At 35.1% G+C, this 22125-nt stretch overlaps 1 protein-coding gene across 1 annotated transcript in view; it reads right to left on the reverse strand.

The window, feature by feature from the left end:
* GRM8 (glutamate metabotropic receptor 8) overlaps positions 1–22125 on the reverse strand; it is a 366995-nt gene that overhangs the window by 57749 nt on the left and 287121 nt on the right. Inside the window, exon 8 of the mRNA XM_053465208.1 lies at positions 10255–10391. Within this exon, the coding sequence (XP_053321183.1) occupies positions 10255–10391 (137 nt within the window). The remainder of the gene's footprint in view (positions 1–10254; positions 10392–22125) is intronic.

The following is a 22125-nucleotide window of genomic DNA, read 5'->3' on the forward strand; positions in this document are numbered from 1 at the left end:
CCAAGATATGCTCCCACTGTCCTCCCTCCCCGAGATACGCTACCACTGTCCTCCCTCCCCGAGATACGCTACCACTGTCCTCCCTCCCCGAGATACGCTACCACTGTCCTCCCTCCCCGAGATAAGCTACCACTGTCCTCCCTCCCCGAGATATGCTACCACTGTCCTCCTCTGCCCCCCCGGACTTACCGGAGCAGACTCCCGGGTGTCTTGCGGGGCCGGAGGGGGACATCTACGCAATACAACTTCCGGTGCCGGCACTGGATGTGCCGGCACCGGAAGTTGTATACGCGTATTGCGTAGATGTCCCCCGCCGGCCCCGCGCGACACCCGGGAGTCTGCTCCGGTAAGTCCGGGGGGAGGGCAGAGGTAAAACGCATCGTGCGGAGGTCCGCACGATGTGCCTAGACAACCTCCCGTGCCGGCACCCCCCCCCGTGGGAAGTGCTGGCAGGGGCGCTAGACCCCGAATATAGGCCGCACGCCCCCTTTAAAGACTTAAAGTGGGGGGGGAAAGTGTGGCCTATATTCGAGCCAATACGGTATATCTTTCACTTTGCTATTAATGCTTTCCTTCCTAAGAACTGATTTTTCAATCTATTGCTTGATATATCATTGTATTTTTTCAAATTGATTGTATGATATATTGTCAATTGAGGATATGTGATGACAATGGGTCCTTTCATGAATTATTAGAAGAATATAATGTTTAGTAAATATCAGGATATTTTAAGACACAAAAGAATCCTTGAGTGTCACAGAGATGAGTAATGTTTTGCTTTGATATGTTGCATGCCTTTTAAATATTGAATAAGTGAGACAAGCTAAGATGTGTTAATAAGACCTGTGATAGTAATGTATTCATAGAGAAGAAGATTCATTCCTCATATCAGACATAACAGCATTACTCGTGACTCCCAGAATACTAGAGGGAGAACAGGATCCCAAAAGGCATTATGTTTGTTATGATGGACTGCATATGTGATCTCTGGTTGTTAATATGTGTGACACATTTTTTGACATTTAGCAGGAAGGAGAGTTTATAATTTAAGAGCAAAACAATATGGTACAATATATTTTTATGTTTGAAAAAATTAACCTGTATTCCAGCAGCGTATAGGAAAAACACACTTTGTTCAGGCACCAGTGCAATACAATTGTGCTCAAAAGGTTGCATACCCTGGCAGAAATTGTGGAATGTAGGCATTGATTTTGAAAATATGACGGATCATGCAGAAAACCCTGTCTTTTATTTAAGGCTAGTGATCATATGAAGCCACTTATCATAGTTGTTTGGCTCCTTTTTAAATCATAATGGTAACATATATCACCCAAATAGCCCTGATCAAAAGTTTACATACCCTTGACTGTTTGGCCTTGTTACAGACACACACAGGTTAAAATATTAAAGCTTAATTTCCCACACCTGTTTTTAAATTCCAATTAGTGTCTGTGCATAAATAGTTAATTAGTCTGTTAGCTCTCATGTGGATGCACTGAGCAGCCTAGATACTGAGCCATGAGGAGCAGAAAAGTACTCTCTAAAGACCTCCGTAACAAGGTAAGATGGAAAAGGATATAAAAATATATCCAAGGCAATTATTGATACCAAGCCAAGGACAGGTAGACCAAGAAAGATTTCAGCCACAACTGCCAAAAGAATTGTTCGGGATATAAAGAAAAACCTGCAGGTAATCTCAGGAGAAATACTGGCTGCTCTGGAAAAAGATGACATGGTTATTTCAGGGAACACAATACTATGACACCTTAACAAAAATTAGGTACATGGTCGAGTTTCCAGAAAGAAGCCTTTACTGAGCCAATGCCACAAAAAAGCCCGGTTACAATATGCCCAACAACACCTTGACACACCTCGCAGCTTTCTGATATACTGTAATTTGGAGAGGGGTCAACAAGGCCTATAGTGAAAAGAATACCATCCCCACTGTGAAACATGGTGGTGGCTTACTGATAATTGGGGGGTGGAAACCAGCACAGCCTTCCCTGATCTAAACTAAACTAAAACAGACTCCTCTCCACAGGGTATCCATGGAAGGCATCAGCCTGGCAGCTAAAGGGAGATAACACAGACTAGGAACTCTATTGTATAAAATAATCCCCTTTCCTGGACTATTGTCTGTGGTTGGGTTGTGTACCTATTTGCTACATGCCTCTGTTAACTGTGTTAATGAAGATAGGGAACTATATCAGCTGATCCCAGTAAAGGTTGTTCTGATTTTACCATATAAATTGTGGTCTGTTTGTTCCTTATTGTTTTGGTTGTTTGATGAAGGTTTTATATATTTTATGTTATAGGCTAATACAGTGCATACTTAATGTTTGTTTAATAAAGCTGTGGCCTGTTTTATATACAAGAAAGTTGTTGCGTGGTTATTCGTTGGTTTCTGGTTATTGGGGGGGGGTAACAGGTAGGTTAATTTGAGTTCACCACAGTCCCCACTATCCTCACACAAGTACTGTGGCAGTTGAAAAAGAAATTTAACCATGAATGAGTGATTGTTAACTAAGATAATTGTTAACATTGCTTATCTTGTAAGCATAAAAATACTCCACAGATATGTACAAATGTGTAGATCAGCTCAAGAGGATAAGGTGGCCGAGTTCAACCAAGCTGGTAAAGAAGAGATAGGAATACATAAGAAGGACCATCTTTTTTGTATATTATAGTGTGGAGCTTGTGTTGTCCTTTAACATGTGAAGTCCAGGCAAACAACGAGTTAAAGTAATGTCAAATAATGTCTCAAGATATTATTACAAATAAAATAAGCTTTAGCTTTTGATCTTTAGAAAATGGTTCTTTCATATAATAGCATCTTGGATTTTCTCCTTTAATGGCACCTTAAGGCATACAACAGATTACAAATGAACCAGATCTGTTTTGAACCATTATTGATAAGTAGTTTGGCTATCTTACCCATAAGGCTGAAGGTCGCAAGCTTCTCAGCTACAAAAATCAACCAAATCCAAAGTAAGATTTAAAATTGCAGTGATGTACACACCTCCAATTAGATCCAGTGCTGGTTCTGCTACAGGGCTATTTAGACCCTGCACGTGTAAAGTCTTCCCATTGATTTCATTGGGAACACTTTCCTGTCACTCACTGGCTTCTTAAACTGTTAATCAGTAGCATGAATAATCCCATTGATTCCATTGGAAGGACGGTCCTGCCCCAGATTGACAATTTAGACAGCCAGTCAGTGCAAGAAATTTCGGATCATGGAGGAAGAAAGAAGATTTTGTAGAATGGAAATTCTGTGGCAGGTTAGTTTTATTGTTTTCCCCCCTTTTTAGAAGTGCATTAAAGTACATTATTATGCATGCTTCTATAGTAGGGGTATCAAGGTCATTAGACTGTCCCTTTACTAATCTTTGTATACAAGTATATGAAAGAATTAAGGGAATTGGATGTATACAGTTCACACAGATGTGATAATGTAAAAAGGGAAAACTTGTGAACATTCAAGAGAGAAAACCAGAAACAGGGTGATCTGAATGTCACCGAAGAACTTAATGATAATATTGAATTATAACCAAGAAGTACAATGTTGTATTATATAACGAGATGCTCTAATGAAAACTATTTTTGTGAGAAATTTAGGTTTATTTTTGTTATGAGTTGGAACCTCAACGTAGAAGTGAGTATCTATTTTTCTCAGTGCCAGATTGTTATTGCTTAAACTGAATCTGTCACATTCCCATATCCTGTATTTTACAGTCCAGTACACTAAACAAACCTACAACAGGGTGTTTGCGGGGCTAATGTACGGAACCTACAACATAAACTTGGCAACTTCATAACAGGTTTAGATTTGATATATATTTGTTAAAACACACACAAAACTTCCCGTTTGTGATAGCCTGTGCTAAAATAAATTAAACATTGGTATTGCAAGCAGAACCCTAAGATGTGCCAGGATAACAGTGCTTTTGTGTACTGAAAGTTTCATTTTCCAAAGTAATAACTGAAAATAAGATAAAAATAGGATAAACGCGAGGGCAAAAAGTTGGTGCTACCGTAACAATGGTTTTACAGTATACTTTTATCGTACACATGACAGTTTCTTATGTAAAAGGGACAGATTTATATGTCTGACGACCTGAGGAACTATTTACTCTCAAAATGTCCCAAATGGAATAATATGCTGGACACTTCTGTACACTGCGTTCAGATTCATTTTTGGGGCAACAAATATTGCAACAAATTTCATTCTGAAATTAAAAACTGAATTTTGTCTGAACGGATAGGTCAGGAAATTAAATTCATGGTCCAAAAACCAATGTACCAAAAACTAAATAACAATTGTCCAAATTGATATTGCTCATCGTGCAAAAGTCTAGTTTACTGTCCCTGACAGCTTCATAAGATAATAATGTATATTAAAGTGCTCATTTTAAAAACAAAAAATAAAATGACTTACCTGAGACTTGCAAGGAGATGTGTTCGGTGGAATATAACTGGAGGATAAGGAAAGGGGCAAGTGCATATGAAGAGAGTTTGCTGACCCCCCATGCATTTGCAAGAGGGACATTATGAAAACTTAAAGGGACTCCTCAGCTATCATATGCATTAAAGTGCTTATGGTGGCTGGAGAGTTTCTTTAATACATGTTTTATGTTGAATGAGTGTCTAATTGCTAACCATTACTGTCCTATCTAACACTTTTAAATTAAACTTTTAAGCTTGTCTGAGTTATAAGCAGAGCTGAGCAAAAGCTGAAACATGTTTCTGTAGGAATTACACTGGAAAGCACACTTTTCTGACTGCTTCTTCATTCTACAACTACCTCGGGACCATTGGCAAGGAGTAGAACCACTGGTTGCCACCTACTGACATCACTCCACATATATTGTTCCCTGACATTTTATACACGTTGTAACATTATTATGCTACTATTCACATAGAGGTTGAAACTCAGCCATAACAACATAATATGTTTCTGCCTTGGAAAAACTCCAGAGGAAAGTGCTACTTTCTGACCATTTTCTGAGATGTTCTAGTCATAAGACTAGCTGATTAGCTGCCTTCCAGCCACTAATAGTTTTATAAAGTTGGTACATATTGTTCTCGGAATCTTAATGTGTGGCAAAGCTATTTACAGTTTTGAGCTTATTATATTTCACCGTGGAATATCCCTATATTTTCCTCTGAAATTATTATTATTGGTACTTAATTCTCCTCTGTGCTATTTTTTGGGCATCATCTGATTTTTAAGCAGTGTTTTTTTATATATTAATGTCCCAGGAGAGATTGTTAACTTTCCTTTGAATACTAAATAGATTATCTGCCACTTCCAACTACTGTAATAATTATTGGCCGAACAACATAAAAACCTCTCACTGTGGTGTTTTTAACATTTGTGAATGAATCTGGAGGGAAATGAAATCACTGCATGTAACCAAAGTAATGTATGCAGGCTTATGACCTCAAAGCAGCTATATCTTCTCAGCTATTACTATCAAGACTTGATAAAATAATATTAATTCTGGTGCAGCATTTTTAGCCATCTATGGCTTAAAATAATTGAAAAGGTTTTCAGACTAAAAATAGCATGAAAAAATATGAAAATAAACAAAAACAGAGGAAAAGTTTTCAGTAATAACTTAATTTTTTTGAATTAATTACAAATTTGACATTATAATTAAAAACATTTAATAAATAAAATACACATACCTAGCTCGGGAAAGCTACCGAGGACTCTACTTGTTCTGTGGGAGTGGCTTTAGGTGGAGGTGGGGCTAACCCCCAAACAGCCTTTAGTGGCTAATAGGGAGAGGGAAGGAAGATGATGGGACATGGACCAAAAAAGCAGTTCTTCACCCTGAGACTCCAGGTATGGGGAGACACCAACTTGAATGCATATTGCCAGTTACTTTGAAAGAATAAGCATGGGTATATAATCAGTACTGCTACCTGACATTACATGAGAGCCATATTACACCAGTATGCACTGTTTTCCCTGACTACTTAAGTTTACAATTTAACACAGAACGTCAGGGGTGGTCCGTAATTTTGTTTATTAGAGATGAAAAGTTGACCTATGATAGTTACATAAATCTGACCGAAATGACATGTTTTACATATAGAGATTTGTGAACATCATTATAATAAAGTAAAAAACCTAAAGAACAAGGTTCAGTCTGGTTATGAAATTCTATAATACGCATGCCAACTGGTTGCTGAAGTTCAAGAGTGGATAAATAGTCATTGCCATTTTTATATTCTTTAAAAATTCCTGAATTTAGTAGTAAGGAGTAAAGATTGTTTAAAATTCCTATCTTTGATAATAGCCAACATTAACAAAATATATTACAATGGCGATGTTACAAAGTGTAAACAATGACCTGTCAACGAGCTAATAAGATTTGGTAAGAATAATATGTTTATTGGCAACTGAAATTGCATTAAGCATAAGGTAGCATCCTTACTAAATTTGCTGATTTTCTTTCCACAACTAACATGTAAAACTCTATCAGCAAGCGTCATAGTTAAAAAAAGAAAGAAAAAAAACCCGTTATTTATTTTTGTTCTACTTATTTATCATACAAAATTAGGGAAACTGCCCCCAATGCTTGCCCTTTTCCCTTTATTATTTATAATGTACTTATGTAAACAGCATCTTAAAAGTTTAATATTTGCATCGTTTAATGAAGTGGCTGTAATTACATTTATGGAGTCACAGAGAATGCTGTCATATGGCATGGGAAAGACTATTACTATTAAAACTGCAATCATTGGAGCAGAGCACTTATAAACAAAGCACATTACGTTATTCTTCACAAATTACTGATTTTACTACATAACCATGTCACAAGTACGAATGGTCAAAAGAAGAAACTTCAAGACAGGCAATTTAAATGTATTTAAATGATGCCTTTGTTGTTTCATTTCTGCAATTATTTAAGAAATGCTAGAGAATGAATATAAAAGCAGACAGTTATAATAACCCACTAAAACCAAATAATTGTAGGTTGTAATGTATGTTAATAATGTTAGGAGCATGAACTCAACACAATATGTAATTTTGTGCAATTTTATTTTTTAAGCACAGTGATCAGAATTTTATATTGAAATCATTCTGTGTTTAAGAACTACAATAGCTGTCATATTGTTTATGTGTGTTTGTGTGGCTCAACTTGAAACTTCCCCCTCTAAAGTTTCCATCAGAATGCCACAATTTACATTCTGATACATGGCTGATCATTGTATATGGCACTGGCTTAAGTTGGATGAGCTAGCACTGGCTCAAGTCGGGGTCAAGCCCAAGGTCTTGCAAGGTGCCAGTTTGTTCTCTCCTTACATGTTAAAGCTAAGCCAGATCTTGGGCTCTACTCTGGTTCAAATCATCTTGTATTTCTGTGGTGTTTCTGGTACTTGACTTGTTTTGTACATCTGCCATTATGAAACAGCCAGCTTGCCCACCATTGCTGACACAGTAGAACAGGAGGCAAGCTGTGAATGAAAACTAAAGAAATAAATAAGACTGCTTTACAATATAAATTAAAATATTTTTTTATAGGGTAGGTGTATCTATTTCATTAACTTTTAGAATGTACAGTATGTTGGTTTTATTACCTTAGACTTCTCTAGACTTGGTTAATAGTTACAAGTCACCTCCTTCATTGTACTGGATATGGTGTGTTTAAAATGAGTCTGCCACTTAGGTGTTAATGAATTGAAATGAATTGACTCACTTTAGATTAAATGTCTGCCATTCTTTCAAGTCATGTATCAAGGATGTTGGGAGAAACCGTTACAATATTTATGTAACACATAAGGAGAAGTTATTATCTGTATGAAGTTATGTTCAGTTAGAGGAAATACCCAGGGATTAGCACACTAAAATAACATGATTAAACTTTATAGACAATTTAATATTAGCAGTTCCCCCTATGAATATATCTAAATGCAAAACGCAACTGCACAAAGTCACTGGGGAAACCATACTGAACCTTGCCTTCTCTAAGTCTAGGAAATAGAACATTTTGATGTTACAACTTATTCAATGCAATCACTCCTTCGACGTTACTATTTTTGCCATGATTTAGTTGGTATTTTACAAAGTCCTTATGGTAACTGTGTCTTTGCCATGTAACAAGGAAGCAGGATCTCCAGACACAAGATGTCTTAGCTCCCAAAGGAAAAGTCAATGCATTCATTTCTCAGCACTCTCAAGGGGAATACATTTCTGGGAACTGTATAGACACACTTTGCATTTATTTAAATGCAAATAAACAAATGAGGTTTAAAAAAAAAAATAAGAAACAAAGAAACTAAGCGATTTTCTGAGATCACATCCCATGAGGACACAATAATTTAAACCCATTTGTAAGGCCAGTATGTGTCCATATTATAAAGCTAACAATATGTACTTTCATTTATGCTTTAGAAGCAAGCAAGAATTATTTATTTTCCCTTTTTCCAAATGTTAAACTTGACTAAAGAAAGTACTACAGAACAACAAAAGGTGGAGTAACTCAATCTTTGCAAAATGACATTTAATAATAAACCCTGTAGGAATTTCATATGAATGCCAAGCGATTGCAATTTGCAGAAAAATAAGGGTAGAATGCTCATGATGAACCAATTTAAAGAGTGGGCATGAAAAGTTCACAATGCACTGCACACTGATACTGGCAAACAATATATAAATGTGTTTATATATAATAATTGTATGTACAGATTAGAAAATAATGTCATTTGATGAAGAGATTGGATGAGAATAAAGGTTATATATAGAATGCTCTAGAACAGCATTACAAATTATTTTTTGAGATTTTTTTTCTGAAATGCATATAATGCCAACTAAATGCAGAGTCAAGAAACATATACAGGGAGATTTAGAGGAATAAGAAAAAGGAGTCTGTACCAAAAAAGGCTCCAACCGCCAATGAGTACTTAGTTGTCTGTTTGCCAATTCAAACACAAACAATGGATTTTAGAGTATGATTTAACACTTTCATTTAATTTATAATACAATTATTTTTTATAGTTTTCTGCATCAAAGCATGCATTGTGGCAGGATTATTAGAGCCTAGAACATCAGACCATGACACTTGCAAAAAAAGGTCAAACTTTCCATTTACAAATAACATCTCTGGTACTTAATTTGGAAACAAACTACAATTATATTTATATCTCAGACAAAACTACTTTATTTTTTGAATAACACTTCTTTTGTATTACAGTTGTGTTGCTTTTTATCAGTATATGAAAATAATTTCAACTTAAAAAATAATTTTTTAGAGTGTCACAAGAGACAAAGAATACCACTTCTATGATCGCCTTTGTCTATTGACTAGTGAGGAGGAGAAAGAATATAGACAAAAAGTAAATGTTAACATACATTAGCTTTGCCTCTTGGGTACACTTGGGAATTTGCTAAAGTAGGCTTTCTGGAGCCCTCCCTCATTTGATTTTGTGAAGAAGCTGGCTAGCCACAAATATGAGATATGAGAATGAGGCTAGCCCCAAAATGCCTTTGGATGAGTGAAAAGTGGATAAGATGTAAGTGTAAAGTATGTAGGGACTGAGCATGGCTAAAACCTGCTTCCTGCTCCAGAGAAAGAAGAAACTAATCAACCTGGGTCAAACCCAGAGAGGTTTCAAGCATGCACATTAGTATAGAGTTGCATATTATTCACAGGAACAGAAATCAAATACACAGAAGGAGGAAAGCAACGGAGATGACTTAAAATGTGAAAGCCTTGAGGCATCCAGCAATATCATTAGCAAAAGGAATAAAGCTTCAGTATTGTGTAATGGCAATGGTATATTCGTTTCGTTTTCATCAATGGATTAAATGCATGAGTATATATATATATATATATATATATATATATATATATATATATATATATATATATATATATTATACAGGGCTGAGAGTACTGGTCCATCAGCAAACAGAACAGAGGTTGCCCAGGCCCAATAGGTGGCAGGCAATAGATAATATAATACATTATAGTTGTATTCAGTTACAAGACTGCCTTCTTTTTTCTTAAATAGCCATTGATTTTCAGTTTCTATGAAGTTTCTATAAAGTGCTTATCTGTATTCACCTGTATGCACCAATGCATTATATAAACATCTTTCATAATATCCCTCACTACTAATTCTAAGGATTCACTTAGGGGCTACACCTAAAAGGCAGAGTATTAACATATCATGATTCTATGATTTCATGCATAACACTTTACAAACAGATGATTTACTATAATAAAATATAATCCTTACATTAAGGTGTAGTTGATTAGTCCATTGGCCAATAACCTTGTATTCTGCACTGTTGTTGATAAGTTGGTACTGATAGATATCATAGCGTCCAGGAGCATCACCATTTTCATTATATGTAACTGGTGTCCCAGCACTTCCTAAAATGAAAGAAAAAAAAACACATTTTCATAATAAAATATTTATTTGAATTCATTGAAATTACCTCCTAGTCCATCCTCCATAAATAACGACATGATATTGTGGACACCCTTTGATGATAGGCCCTGTGAAACAACCCATGTTGTGCAAAGAAAAAAGTGACCATATGTTTATAGCGATGACTACTATTTTAAATAACACACAGACCAACCGGTTAAGCGCCTTACTGGGAAATTTTCCTATATGTGTTCTACTGCTACTTACCTATTGGTGCTCTATACTCTGTGGAAGAGGTGCAATGATTTGGATAATTAGCTAAACCCATGAATTCATTGTATACAGAGATCTACAGATATACTGGTATTTATTTTGCCTACAAACCTATTACCACTGTATAAATAGTATTTCTGTAGCTAACTCTGGTCTACTAATACTGACTTGTTAGGTTTACTTTAATTAACTTCAAGGATCATCTGTAAAGAGACATTTCCTATAATTATCTCTCTGAACTCTTTTATCCTTCCCAGCCCAATTTTATAATTACTGGCATTAACGTGGAGATATTTTAGAACTCTGCCAGGGAGAATGCTCTCTATCATCTTAAATGTAAAATATTTGTCTATGTGTTTATGTTGCCTGTAATTTCAGCCAAACATCATCAGCATGCTTATAAAAATCTCTCTTAGCTAGCACAATAGTTTTATATTTCCTCATTTAATAATCCAAACTTTTAAAATTATTATTATTAATATTTTTATTGCCATTGTTATGATTGTTTTTTTGTATTTTGTGCCTTTGGAAATGTATTATTTGATACAGTATATTTGAGATGTGCACATACTGTATCAAATTCCATTTAAATGTATTTACCTCAAAGCAGATAGGAGTCATTTGCTTTAATCAATTTTGTTTAAAATGAGTTAAGTCTGCAATCTTGTGCGGAGGAATTATTTAACTGAATCTTATTACTTTCCCTATTTGTAATTGTTATAATTGTATAACCATACTTGGTAAGAAAATAAAACGTATTAACAAACACATCATGCCTATATCCTTACAATCAGATTGCAACGGTCTTCATGGATAAAAACAATGTGTCATACAGGTGTCGATTTTGGTAAAAGTAAAAAAAAAATTGTTGTGCAAGACTCCAATTTAAACAAAAGTGAGTTTAAGATTAAGATCGTGGCACATTTATTTTAATATCACAATTTCTAGTATAATCCATGGAAGAAATAAATATTAATGATTCATGCAGCTTGGTTACTGCAACTAGTAATGACATGAAAATATAATGATCTATAAAAAATAAGCAGTTTGGAGATGTTATAAAAAGCTTATTAATGCTTATGGTCCTCATTACACTGTATCATTTATGTTAATAAAGGTTAAGTTATTAAGGGTGAATATTATACACTGTAGTGGATGGATTATTAAAATATAAATAAAGAGCAACCAATTACCTTCCATTATAATGGAACATAAATGCTTATTAAAGATAATGCAGCAGTTACTAAGTTTTATAGTTAAATTGGGTAGGCGAGTAACAATAACCAATCATATCGTCCAGATATTTCAAAAAGAAAAACATATGAAATGTTCTAGCAGCAGGATAATACTTTCCATGTATTTTACATTTTGAAGCAGAAGAAATACAATGAAAACAAAAATGTACGGCGTAAAAAGTTGGGTATCAGGATAATAATAAACATAATATTAAATTATACACTCCCTGATCATTATAACAATCTATATTAATTTTCTGTCGTATAGGGCAAATATATACATGCATTTGTAGTACAGCTTTCAGATAATTACAATAGAAAGGTAGAGGATATTCTTTATATAAGAATAAAGAAAACACACAGAACACAATTATGCTATTCAAAGAAAAGTATCCTACATTTAAAGGTGTCAATGGAATTTGATCCACAGCTTTATTGCTGTTACTGTAAATAATCATTTTGTTGTTTTAGGTAAAACTTAACCCCTTGTTCTTTGTAGATTCAAAGTAATCAATACTATCACTAATCATGAATACTAATAATTAATACTAAGACATATTTGTGCTGTCCCCATATATATTTGTATAATTACATCATATCCCTTCTAAGGCACTTTTTTTCTAGAGTAAACCAATACAAAAAACTGCTAAGGACTGTGTTGTTATCAAGAACACAGTTATTTTATTTACATTTAATACATATTTAAGTTTGTCAGGAACAAAAGAACAATTGTGCATATTCAGCATCTAAAGAGAAAAGTTTTGCAATGATGTTTATGATACAGAAAATATTCTCTTATTATTTTGTGCTGCCATTTGCCATAGCTTTACTGAGATTTCTTTTTATAACAAATGTTTAATGATTATGATAAATGCTTGAATTTGATTTTGTAGGACAAAAATGAATGTGTTATTATTTTTGTAAATGTTTTATATATTGTGAGAGAAAGTGTGGTAGTCTTTGAGGGAAGATACACTAGGCCTACTTTGGTAAATAGCAGCTTTCTTTTTGCCAGTTAAAAGAATGTCCCAATGAAAGATGTGGGGTTTCCAAACTATGGTAAATTGATGCCAGAGGAGCTTCCTGCCGGTGACCAATACTGTCTCTCATACCGACCTTTAACTCCTGACACTGAAACTTGGCCTGGGGAGAGAACAGGAGTTAAAGGTCCATAAGAGCGACTCTATTGGTCTCCGGCAGGGGCCTCTGACCCCTTGCGCGATCCTACAGATTCCTGCTCCCGTTAACCCCTGCAATGCTGCATAGAAAAGGTAGGCTAGAGGGGAAGGGACCAAGGAGATTAGTAAGGAGATATTAATGAAGACGAGGACAAATACAAAGATTCTTTCTGTTGTGCATCTTTGTCTTTGTGTACATTGCCGCCACCATGTTCATTTCTTCAGTATTTGTGCTGAACTTCGTTTGTTTTCATGTTCCCCCCAAATACGAATGCACAAGTCTACTAACTAAGAGTACCTGCTCTGCACCCATTCCAACTTAAGCCCCAATGCTACCTATCATCAATACATTTATGATGAATCAACCTTCCTCAAACCATCACAATAATTGTGATTCTTAAACATAATTTCAACATGTCAACTGGGCACAGTGTAGCATAGCCCACATAGATCCAAAAGACAACATCTATCATCATATTGGGGCTAACCAACTACGCAAAATGTAAAATGGAAAGAAATTTTCAAATGGAAGAAACTAAACTAATTTATGTACAGACCTTAGGCAAAGCAAGACCAAACAATATTATAAACACAGGTCTTCTTCTGTCAGGGTGCTTGTAGTCTCCTCTATGCCTCATGGTCTACCCATGAGCAATACCAGGCAAACCTATTAACTTAAACCAAAACATCAGGACAAAATATGGTTTATAACATAAAGACATATAACAGGATTAAAAGAACGGACAGTGGATACGTGGGAATGTTAAATATAGGAATATTTGCCCATTCCCTTGATCATTTCGGGCGAATATTCATATGCATTCTTCATTTTCATGTTCCTCTTCGTTTTCTGCTGGTTTTCTAGCAGGGTTAATATGGTGTTATAGGTCCATAAGAGTGACTCTATTGGTTGCCAGCAGGGAGCTCGTCTGGCATCAACCAATGAAGAACAGCTGCCCTTTATTGGTTGATGCCAGATGAGCCTCGTGCCGGCGACTAATAGAGTTGCTCTTACAGACCTTTAAAATCCTGGAGCAAAGCCATTGGTCTTCCCAGCCATTGCTCCAAGGTGTACCTTGCCCCGCCCTTTGCCCTAAAATCCCCACTCCTCCAAGCCAAGTCGCTCAGACTCAGACAATCCTTCTTAGCATTAATAGTAAGTATTAACTTTGATTTCGTTGTCACATGAATAACACTGAGATAATTTAGTTTGCTTCATGCCTGTATAATCATATTGTTTTTTTTCTTGTCTGCCCATTTTTATATATTACTTAAAAAAAAAATAATGGTATTTACTTGTGGGTCATATAGAAATTGATCTTTGATATACTGTAACTTGTTAAATAATTTGACTCATAAATAAAAGAACTAAATACAATTGTCAAGTATATGACATTGGTATTCAATTAATCTTATTAGAATACAAAAATACAGTAAGTGATTATGAAAAGCTTTAAAGCTAAATATTTTGACAAATAGCATGAATTACATGCCAACTATATCTGAATATTTTGTGTGTGTGCATTTCTCATGCATTCTGAATTAATAATTAATATGTAGCAGATGATCTGTCATCACAGCCCTGTAAAAAAATAGTATTTTTATTATTATTTAAATGTTTCAATGTATCCTATGTTGTTATCTTTGACATATTTACATGGAAAGAACAAGGGAAGTAAGTAAAACACAGACATTTAATATTCTAATAGGTTTCTGAAGTGGTCACTTGTGGATCTTACTTTTATAGTTTTTCTACTGGTTTGGGATTTTCTACAAACAATTGGGCCAGACTCAAGATGATAACATACTAATTGCTCATTTGCACTAAAAAGTCAAATTTTGTGTACAACAAAATCACTGTATATACTGTATATTTTGTTTCTCAAGAAAATCAGTGCAAGGAAGATGATGCTAGGCTTGTCTCACAATAGGATTCCTAAAAATACTACTCAATGTTTATTATTTTATCATATGTCTAGCCACAAACAGAACAAAGGATTTTGTATTTCATATGCAGTTTAGCTTTGCTCAGATTATACGAACAACCACTGCACTGTAAATACCTAGACATTCAGATATCCTGAACAGTAAAGTAGTACAGAAAAGGCAAAAAAATACCAGCTGCAACTAGCTTAAAATTATAGGGAAACTTCATTATTTAAAATACAAATGAAAAATAAAAAAAATAAATGCAATATATGAAACATATTTGTTGGCTGAAATTGAATTAAAAAAAATAGAGAGTAGTTAAACAATTTTTGAAATCTTGTTGTAAAAGAAAAGAAAGAGTAAGTAAATATGTAATCTAAAAGGGAAGTATGTTTGCCGATGCAAACACACATAGAATGTTTTATATCATCTAGTAATCTCAAAATTATTTCAGTAGTAATAAATAGCCTTGGGCGCCGGTGGTGTCTTAGTGTTCGTCTTTGGAGAAAAAAAAAATCTTCGTATTCCGTGAATATTCGCTCGTTCCTGTCTTCTGTTCGGGCGAATATTCGCGTGTGTTCTTTGTGTTTGTTTTTTTTCTGTTTTTTTTAGAAGGGGTTAATACGGGGTTAACACGGTAAGGACTACGCAGCAGCTTTGGCGCCAGGAGTTTAAATGTCCGAATGAGCAACTCTATTGGTCGCCTGCAGGGGCCTCCTCTGCCATCAACCAATGAAATATACCTGTACTTCAGTGGTTGATGGCAGACGAGCCCCTGCTGCAGACCAATAGGGTCGCTCGTAAAAACTTTTAAAATCCTTTCCCAGCAACTTGGCCCGAAGAGACTACTGGTCTCCCTCCTACAACAGTTAAAAGTCCGTACAAATGACCAGTCGCTTGGTCTCTGCCAGCCAAGTTTATCCCTGATGGTGAACCTATTTCCGCTCCCGTTATCTCTGCAGCATCGCAGGGGTTAACGGCAGCAGAAATCTGTAGGTTCCCAGTCAGGAGTTAAAAAGTCAGTGCGAGTGAGCCTATTGGTCGCCTGCATGCTCTTCCTCTGGCATCAACCAATTGAGAACGACCAATAGGGTCGTTCGTACAGACTTCTAAAATCCTTTCCCAGCAATTTGGCCGGCAGAGACCATTGGTCTCCCTGCTGCAACAGTTAAAAGTCCGTATGAACGACCACTAACGTCACTTGTACAGACCTTTAACTGTTATAGCAGGGAGACCAGTGGTCTCTGCCGGCCAAGTTAACCCCTAGCGGTGAACTTACGGATTTCTGCTCCCGTTATCGCCGCAGCATCATAGGGGTTAATGGGAGCAGAAATCCGTAGGTTCCCCGTCAGGAGTTAAAAAGGCCGTGTGAGTGAGCCTATTGGTCGCCTGCATGCTCTTCCTCTGGCATAAACCTATTGGTTGATGCCAAGGGAGGACCCTTCAGGCGACCAATAGACTCGTTCACATGGTCCCTTAACCCCTGACACTGAACCAGGGAAGGAACCAGAGAGATTAGTAGACGAAGACGAAGACTAACACGAATTGGGATAAATGTCTGATGCAGTCCCTATAAGTGGTATATATAAATTATATACATATACTACAGTAGAAATACAGTAGATAAATCCTTACAAAATTTCAGAACTTTTGCAATTCAATTCCGGCAGATTCGTACACATGACCACACGAAGCAGAACATTTTCATTAAAAAAACAAGCTTGTACGAATTCAAATGCGTAAGTCTAGTATATCCTGGGCTATATGAGACATTAGACTTGACAGATATATTTATATCACAAATATTTAGCTGGTTTATTTTAAAGATCACTCGGTTTTATTACTACTCACTATGTTAGTGATTTATAGTAATTAATCATATCATTTAATCATCTCAACTAAAGTTTAGCACCTTCAGCTATTTATTGTCATAGGTTGTCAACCATGTGTGGCCGTATTCAGACAATTATATGCCTGCGAAAATATCAACAACCTTTGTGTTTTATATAGTATTTTTTATATTACCTTTTTTAGTGTATTGTCTAAGTACTACTGTTCTGCATGAAAGTTATCTTCCCTTGAATACTACTTTCTCTCTTACCGTACAGCACTTGTTATCTACAGACCCACTTAAGATTATTTTTGCTACAGTATAATAATTCTTAACTTTTTGTGTTTACGGGAACCACAAGCACTTACTTCGGTAGCTTTTGTTTGGTAACATAATATAATGAATTAAGTAACTTACGGAACACAGCATGTACATCCATGTCATATCATATCCATGTATTTTTATGGTTCTTTTGTGAATGATTAAGAAGGCTTGCACTAATACACAGTATATCCTCATATTGGTGATTTACATGAAATTTATTAATATAATATCCAAATGATCAAGCTATATTTTATCAATGTTAAAATAAAAAATAAAAAATTGCAATTTAGCACAATTGTGAAAATAATATAAAACTATCAAGATTATGTTGGTTCCCCTAAGTAAAATAAAAGATTTCCTGGCTTTCTGCCCTGAAATGGTTATTTAAATACCGGAATTAATTAAATTGATATAGAAAAATATTTAGTTCCAGATCATTATCATTCAATTCATATAATTATAAACCAAAATTTGATATTATCTGGCCAATTTACTTCTTAATTCAATTTATATAATCTGAGTCATATGACTTAAAATAAGTCAAAAGAACAGTCAAATGCTTATAACAGGAATACTAAGTATTATTATCATTACCATTGGAGACTGTGCTCATTTTATATTTTTTATGTCACAGGCTGCCATTTTGTGCATTTTTTTAAATGATTAACTAATATTTAAGTGAATTGGTTACTTTAAAAGGGATAGCATGGTTTATGCATTTAAATATACAAGCAACATACTTAGTTTCAATTAAAAAATATATAAATATTCATGTGTAGCTGATACATGATTTTCAAATTTTATCTGTGGAGGAAATTTCCCATATCATAATTTTGATAAAGTGTGGATGGCCCGGACAGACAGATCAATCTTTAGCCCCCACCTTGGTCTGTTGTTTTTTTTGGACAAATATAGAAACCTAAATGTTCTGTATAATAATGTCTCCAAAACCTTTGAACTTTGCAATTATTTTTTTGTATTATTTTTTTGTATTTCTTATTTGTTTTATGTGTTTTATACTGTATATCATATGCGATGAACATAAAAGGGGTGCCTACATACATACTATGTTTCAGTATTGACCCAATAGTTGCACTAGGTGTATGTTTCCTCTTTCATTGTGGCAGATCTCTCTCTGTTGCTTCCTATATATTGGAGGACAGTTTAGCTGATAATTTTATTTTGTTGACATGAGTGCATTGTCTTTGGAAGATTTCTGTATGGTTCATACTTCACTGTATGGATATAAGCTACATTATGCTGCACTTTCAAGTGCGTCATCTTTACAAAACAAAAAATAAACATGTTAAAAAATATGCTGGGACCATTTATTTTTTAGCCTTCTGTCACTAAAGTAAACGTTGCTTGGAAAATGAAATATTATATTCAGTGTGACATAACGTTCTATATCGTTGTGCCTCAGACATGTCCTTTGCTTTTTCTTTTTCCATCAAATTTGCTTTATCTGAAGATATGACACTCGCTATTCTGGGTAGTCATGTAATATCTGAGTGCCATGTTTAACTCACAATCTCATTGTTTTGATTGATTTATGAGTGAGCATATGAAATTCCTGGTAAATTCCTCCTCATATAGCTTTGTGACTTAAATTGTACTCCTAAGAGATTAAAAGTGAGGCGTTTATTGTCTGTCATAAAGCAGCACAATAATCCACTACAATAATAATATTTAGCCAACAATAATGCAATACTATTGTTTAGTAGATTTGCTTGATATATTTGTGCTGGCATGCTTGCATAGAACAAATATAAAGATGTCAAGAACACGGTATTTCATTAAAAGTGACATTAATTTTAAAGAGAAAACAATGTATTGCTGTTAAAAACTATAAAAGATACAGTAACCATATGGTGGGAGTCCTTTGAAATTTATTTCATGTATATTATTTAACCCATATTTACATTTTAGGCTTATGCTGTATTTCCCTTCATAAAACATAATGATATTTCACACATAGATGTTTAAATTCAGTATAATGTTAAAAATTAACAATGTATTGCTTTCATTTGAGCGTGTATGTGTGTTTGTGTGAGCATGGATGTGTTTGTGACCATCATAGTTATATAGTTTCATAGTTACATAGTTAGGCTGAAAAAAGACATGTGTCCATCAAGTTCAGCCTTTCCAATATCTTTTTATTTCTTGCTGTTGATCCAAAAGAATGCAAAAAAACCAGTTTGTCTCTTTCCAATTTTGCACTAACCAGGGAAAAAAATCCTTCTTGACCCCAGAATGGCAGTCAGATCTCTCCTTGGATCAAGAAGCTGTTTCCCCATAATTTACAAATTATATCCTTGAATATTATGTTTTTGCAAGTATCCATCCAATTGTTGTTTAACTGTCTCTACAGGCCCCAATAAAACTACCTCTGCAGGCAGAGAATTCCACATACTTATTGTCCTTACTGTAAAAAACCCTTTCCTTTGCCTTGGACTAAATCTCCTTTCTTCCAGTCTAAAGGCATGACCACGTGTCCTATGCATAGTCCTGTTTATGAACAGATTTCCACACAATGGTTTGTATTGGCCCCAAATATATTTATATAATGCTATCATATCCCCTCTGAGGCGACGTTTTTGTAAACTAAACAGATTTAAATTAATTTACCTTTCTTTATAACTAAAGTGTTCCATTGCTTTTATTAATTTTGTAGCTCGCCTCTGCACTTTTTCCAGGGCTATAACATCCTTCTTTAGAATAGGTGCCCAAAATTGCACAGCAAATTCAAGGTGTGGTCTTACTATTGATTCATAAAGGGGCAAAATTATATTTTTATCCCGCGAATTGATGCCCCTTATTAAACATGACAATACTTTACTTGCCTTAGCAACTGACATTGCACATTGTTGCCTAGTTTGTTGTCTATAACAATTCCCAAATCCTTCTCATTTGTTGTTATTCCTAATTCATTACCATTTAGGATATAAATTGCTTGTGAAATCCTTACCCCGAAGTGCATAACTTTGTATTTATCTACATTGAATTTAATCTGCTATTTGTGTGCCCAGTCCCCCAGTCTATCTAAATCTCTCTGCAGCAAAGTTATATCCTACTCGCATTGTATTACTTTACAGAGTTTAGTGTCATCTGCAAACACGGAAACATGACTTTCAACGCCTATTGCAAGGTCATTTATGAATATGTTGAATAAAATTGGTCCCAGGACAGAACCCTGAGGGACACCACTTACCACTTTTGTCCAGCTTGAAAATTTACCATTTATAACAACTCTCTGTTCTCTATCTCTAAGCCAATGTTCAACCCAAGAACAAGAATTTGCATCTAGACCAATTTCTTTCAGCTTGAATACTAACCTATTGTGTGGAACTGTGTCAAACGCATTGGCAAAATCCAAGTAGATTACATCCACTGCAACCCCCTGATCTACACTTACACGTACTTTTGTCTTCGTAGAATGCAATTAAATTAGTTTGCCCTATGTTTCATAAAACCATGCTGATTTTTGCCAATAACATTGAATTCCTGAATATTATCCCTTAATAGCCCCTCAAATACTTTCCCAGCCACAGAAGTTAAGCTCACAGGTCTATAATTTACAGGCAAAGCGTTTGAACCTTTTTTGAATATAGATACCACATCTGCCTTCCTGCAATCCTCCGGTGCAATTCCTGAAAGAAAAGGTTCACTTATTTTCAGACTCAGCTCCTTAAGTACTCGTAGGTGAATACCGTCAGGCCCCGGAGCTTTGTTGACAAATTCTATGTTTTAGTATCCCTCATGTGAAATTTCTTTTTCGAGTTTATTTCAAAAGACACCATAGTGTGATCACTATTACCCACTACCCATCGATGTGTAAACATTTGTGTATGAGTGTATGTGTAAGGGTATGTGAGCATGGATGTGTAAGTGTGTGAGACCATGGATGAGTATGTGCAAGTGCATGTTAGTGAGTACATGTGCATGTGTGTTGGCATGAGTGTGTAAGTGTGTAAATGTGAGAGTGTGCGTGTAAAAATATGTACCACCGTGTTTATAAGTTACTGGGAGAGAAATGAGAAGAAAGAAGAGACATAATAAGAAGTTAGAAGAATAATCCAAGGGGAGAATGATGAGAAGTGAGGAAGAAAAGGGAGAGCTAAAGTGAAATCAGAGGAGAGATAAAAAGTTTCTATTGTATATTTAAAGATAATATCTGATGTCACAATGTTACCCGATTGCCATTGGTTACACAATTTACAAGGCAAACCTTAACCTAAAATACATAAATTAATTTTACTAAAACATGTTTATTGCAATCTGATCATGTTATAAAAGCACCAAGGGTCTCCAAAGGTTCATACAATAGGTCTCACGTTAATTTTGCTGGTACTAACTCATTGTAACGAAAACCTGTTTTCGGTTTCTTATTCTGGTTAAAGATAAGTGGTTGATTTAGGATTAATTAAAATTTTTATTTCATTCTGCTTCTGAATGTTTTGCAAAATGATTACTAAAAACCTAATAATTCTACTAAGGAGAAAGACTCAGTTTTTAGGTTATAAATAACATGTAATGCAACGCTTGGTTTAGGGACTGTCTTTTCAGATTTCCTTCTTGCCCACACGAGGACTTCCTCTCCCTTTCAGCAGTCTCTCTGAATCTGCACCTTGAGGGAGTTTAAATGCCCATCACCTGTACCTGATGGACGCTTCATACATATCCCAGACTGGTTTCTGCTGGCATGGAGTCTCTTATAAAAACTGGAGTTGAAGCATTGGTTCTTACTGTTCTCCATCCCAGGGACCCATACATATAATTTGCACATGATCTGTCCATAAAAACACAATAAAACACCTCCCTGGGGCTGTACAGTGTCATACCATATATGTTATATATTGTGGAAAAGTAGGGCTTTTTTTAAAAAACCATATTGGTATACAGTGGAAAAAAAGTAAGTGAACCCTAACATTTATGTATACATTTGTTTTAAAATATATAATCTTCA

The sequence above is a fragment of the Spea bombifrons genome, chromosome 4 (genome assembly GCF_027358695.1).
Source record: "Spea bombifrons isolate aSpeBom1 chromosome 4, aSpeBom1.2.pri, whole genome shotgun sequence".
Lineage (NCBI taxonomy): Eukaryota > Metazoa > Chordata > Amphibia > Anura > Pelobatidae > Spea > Spea bombifrons.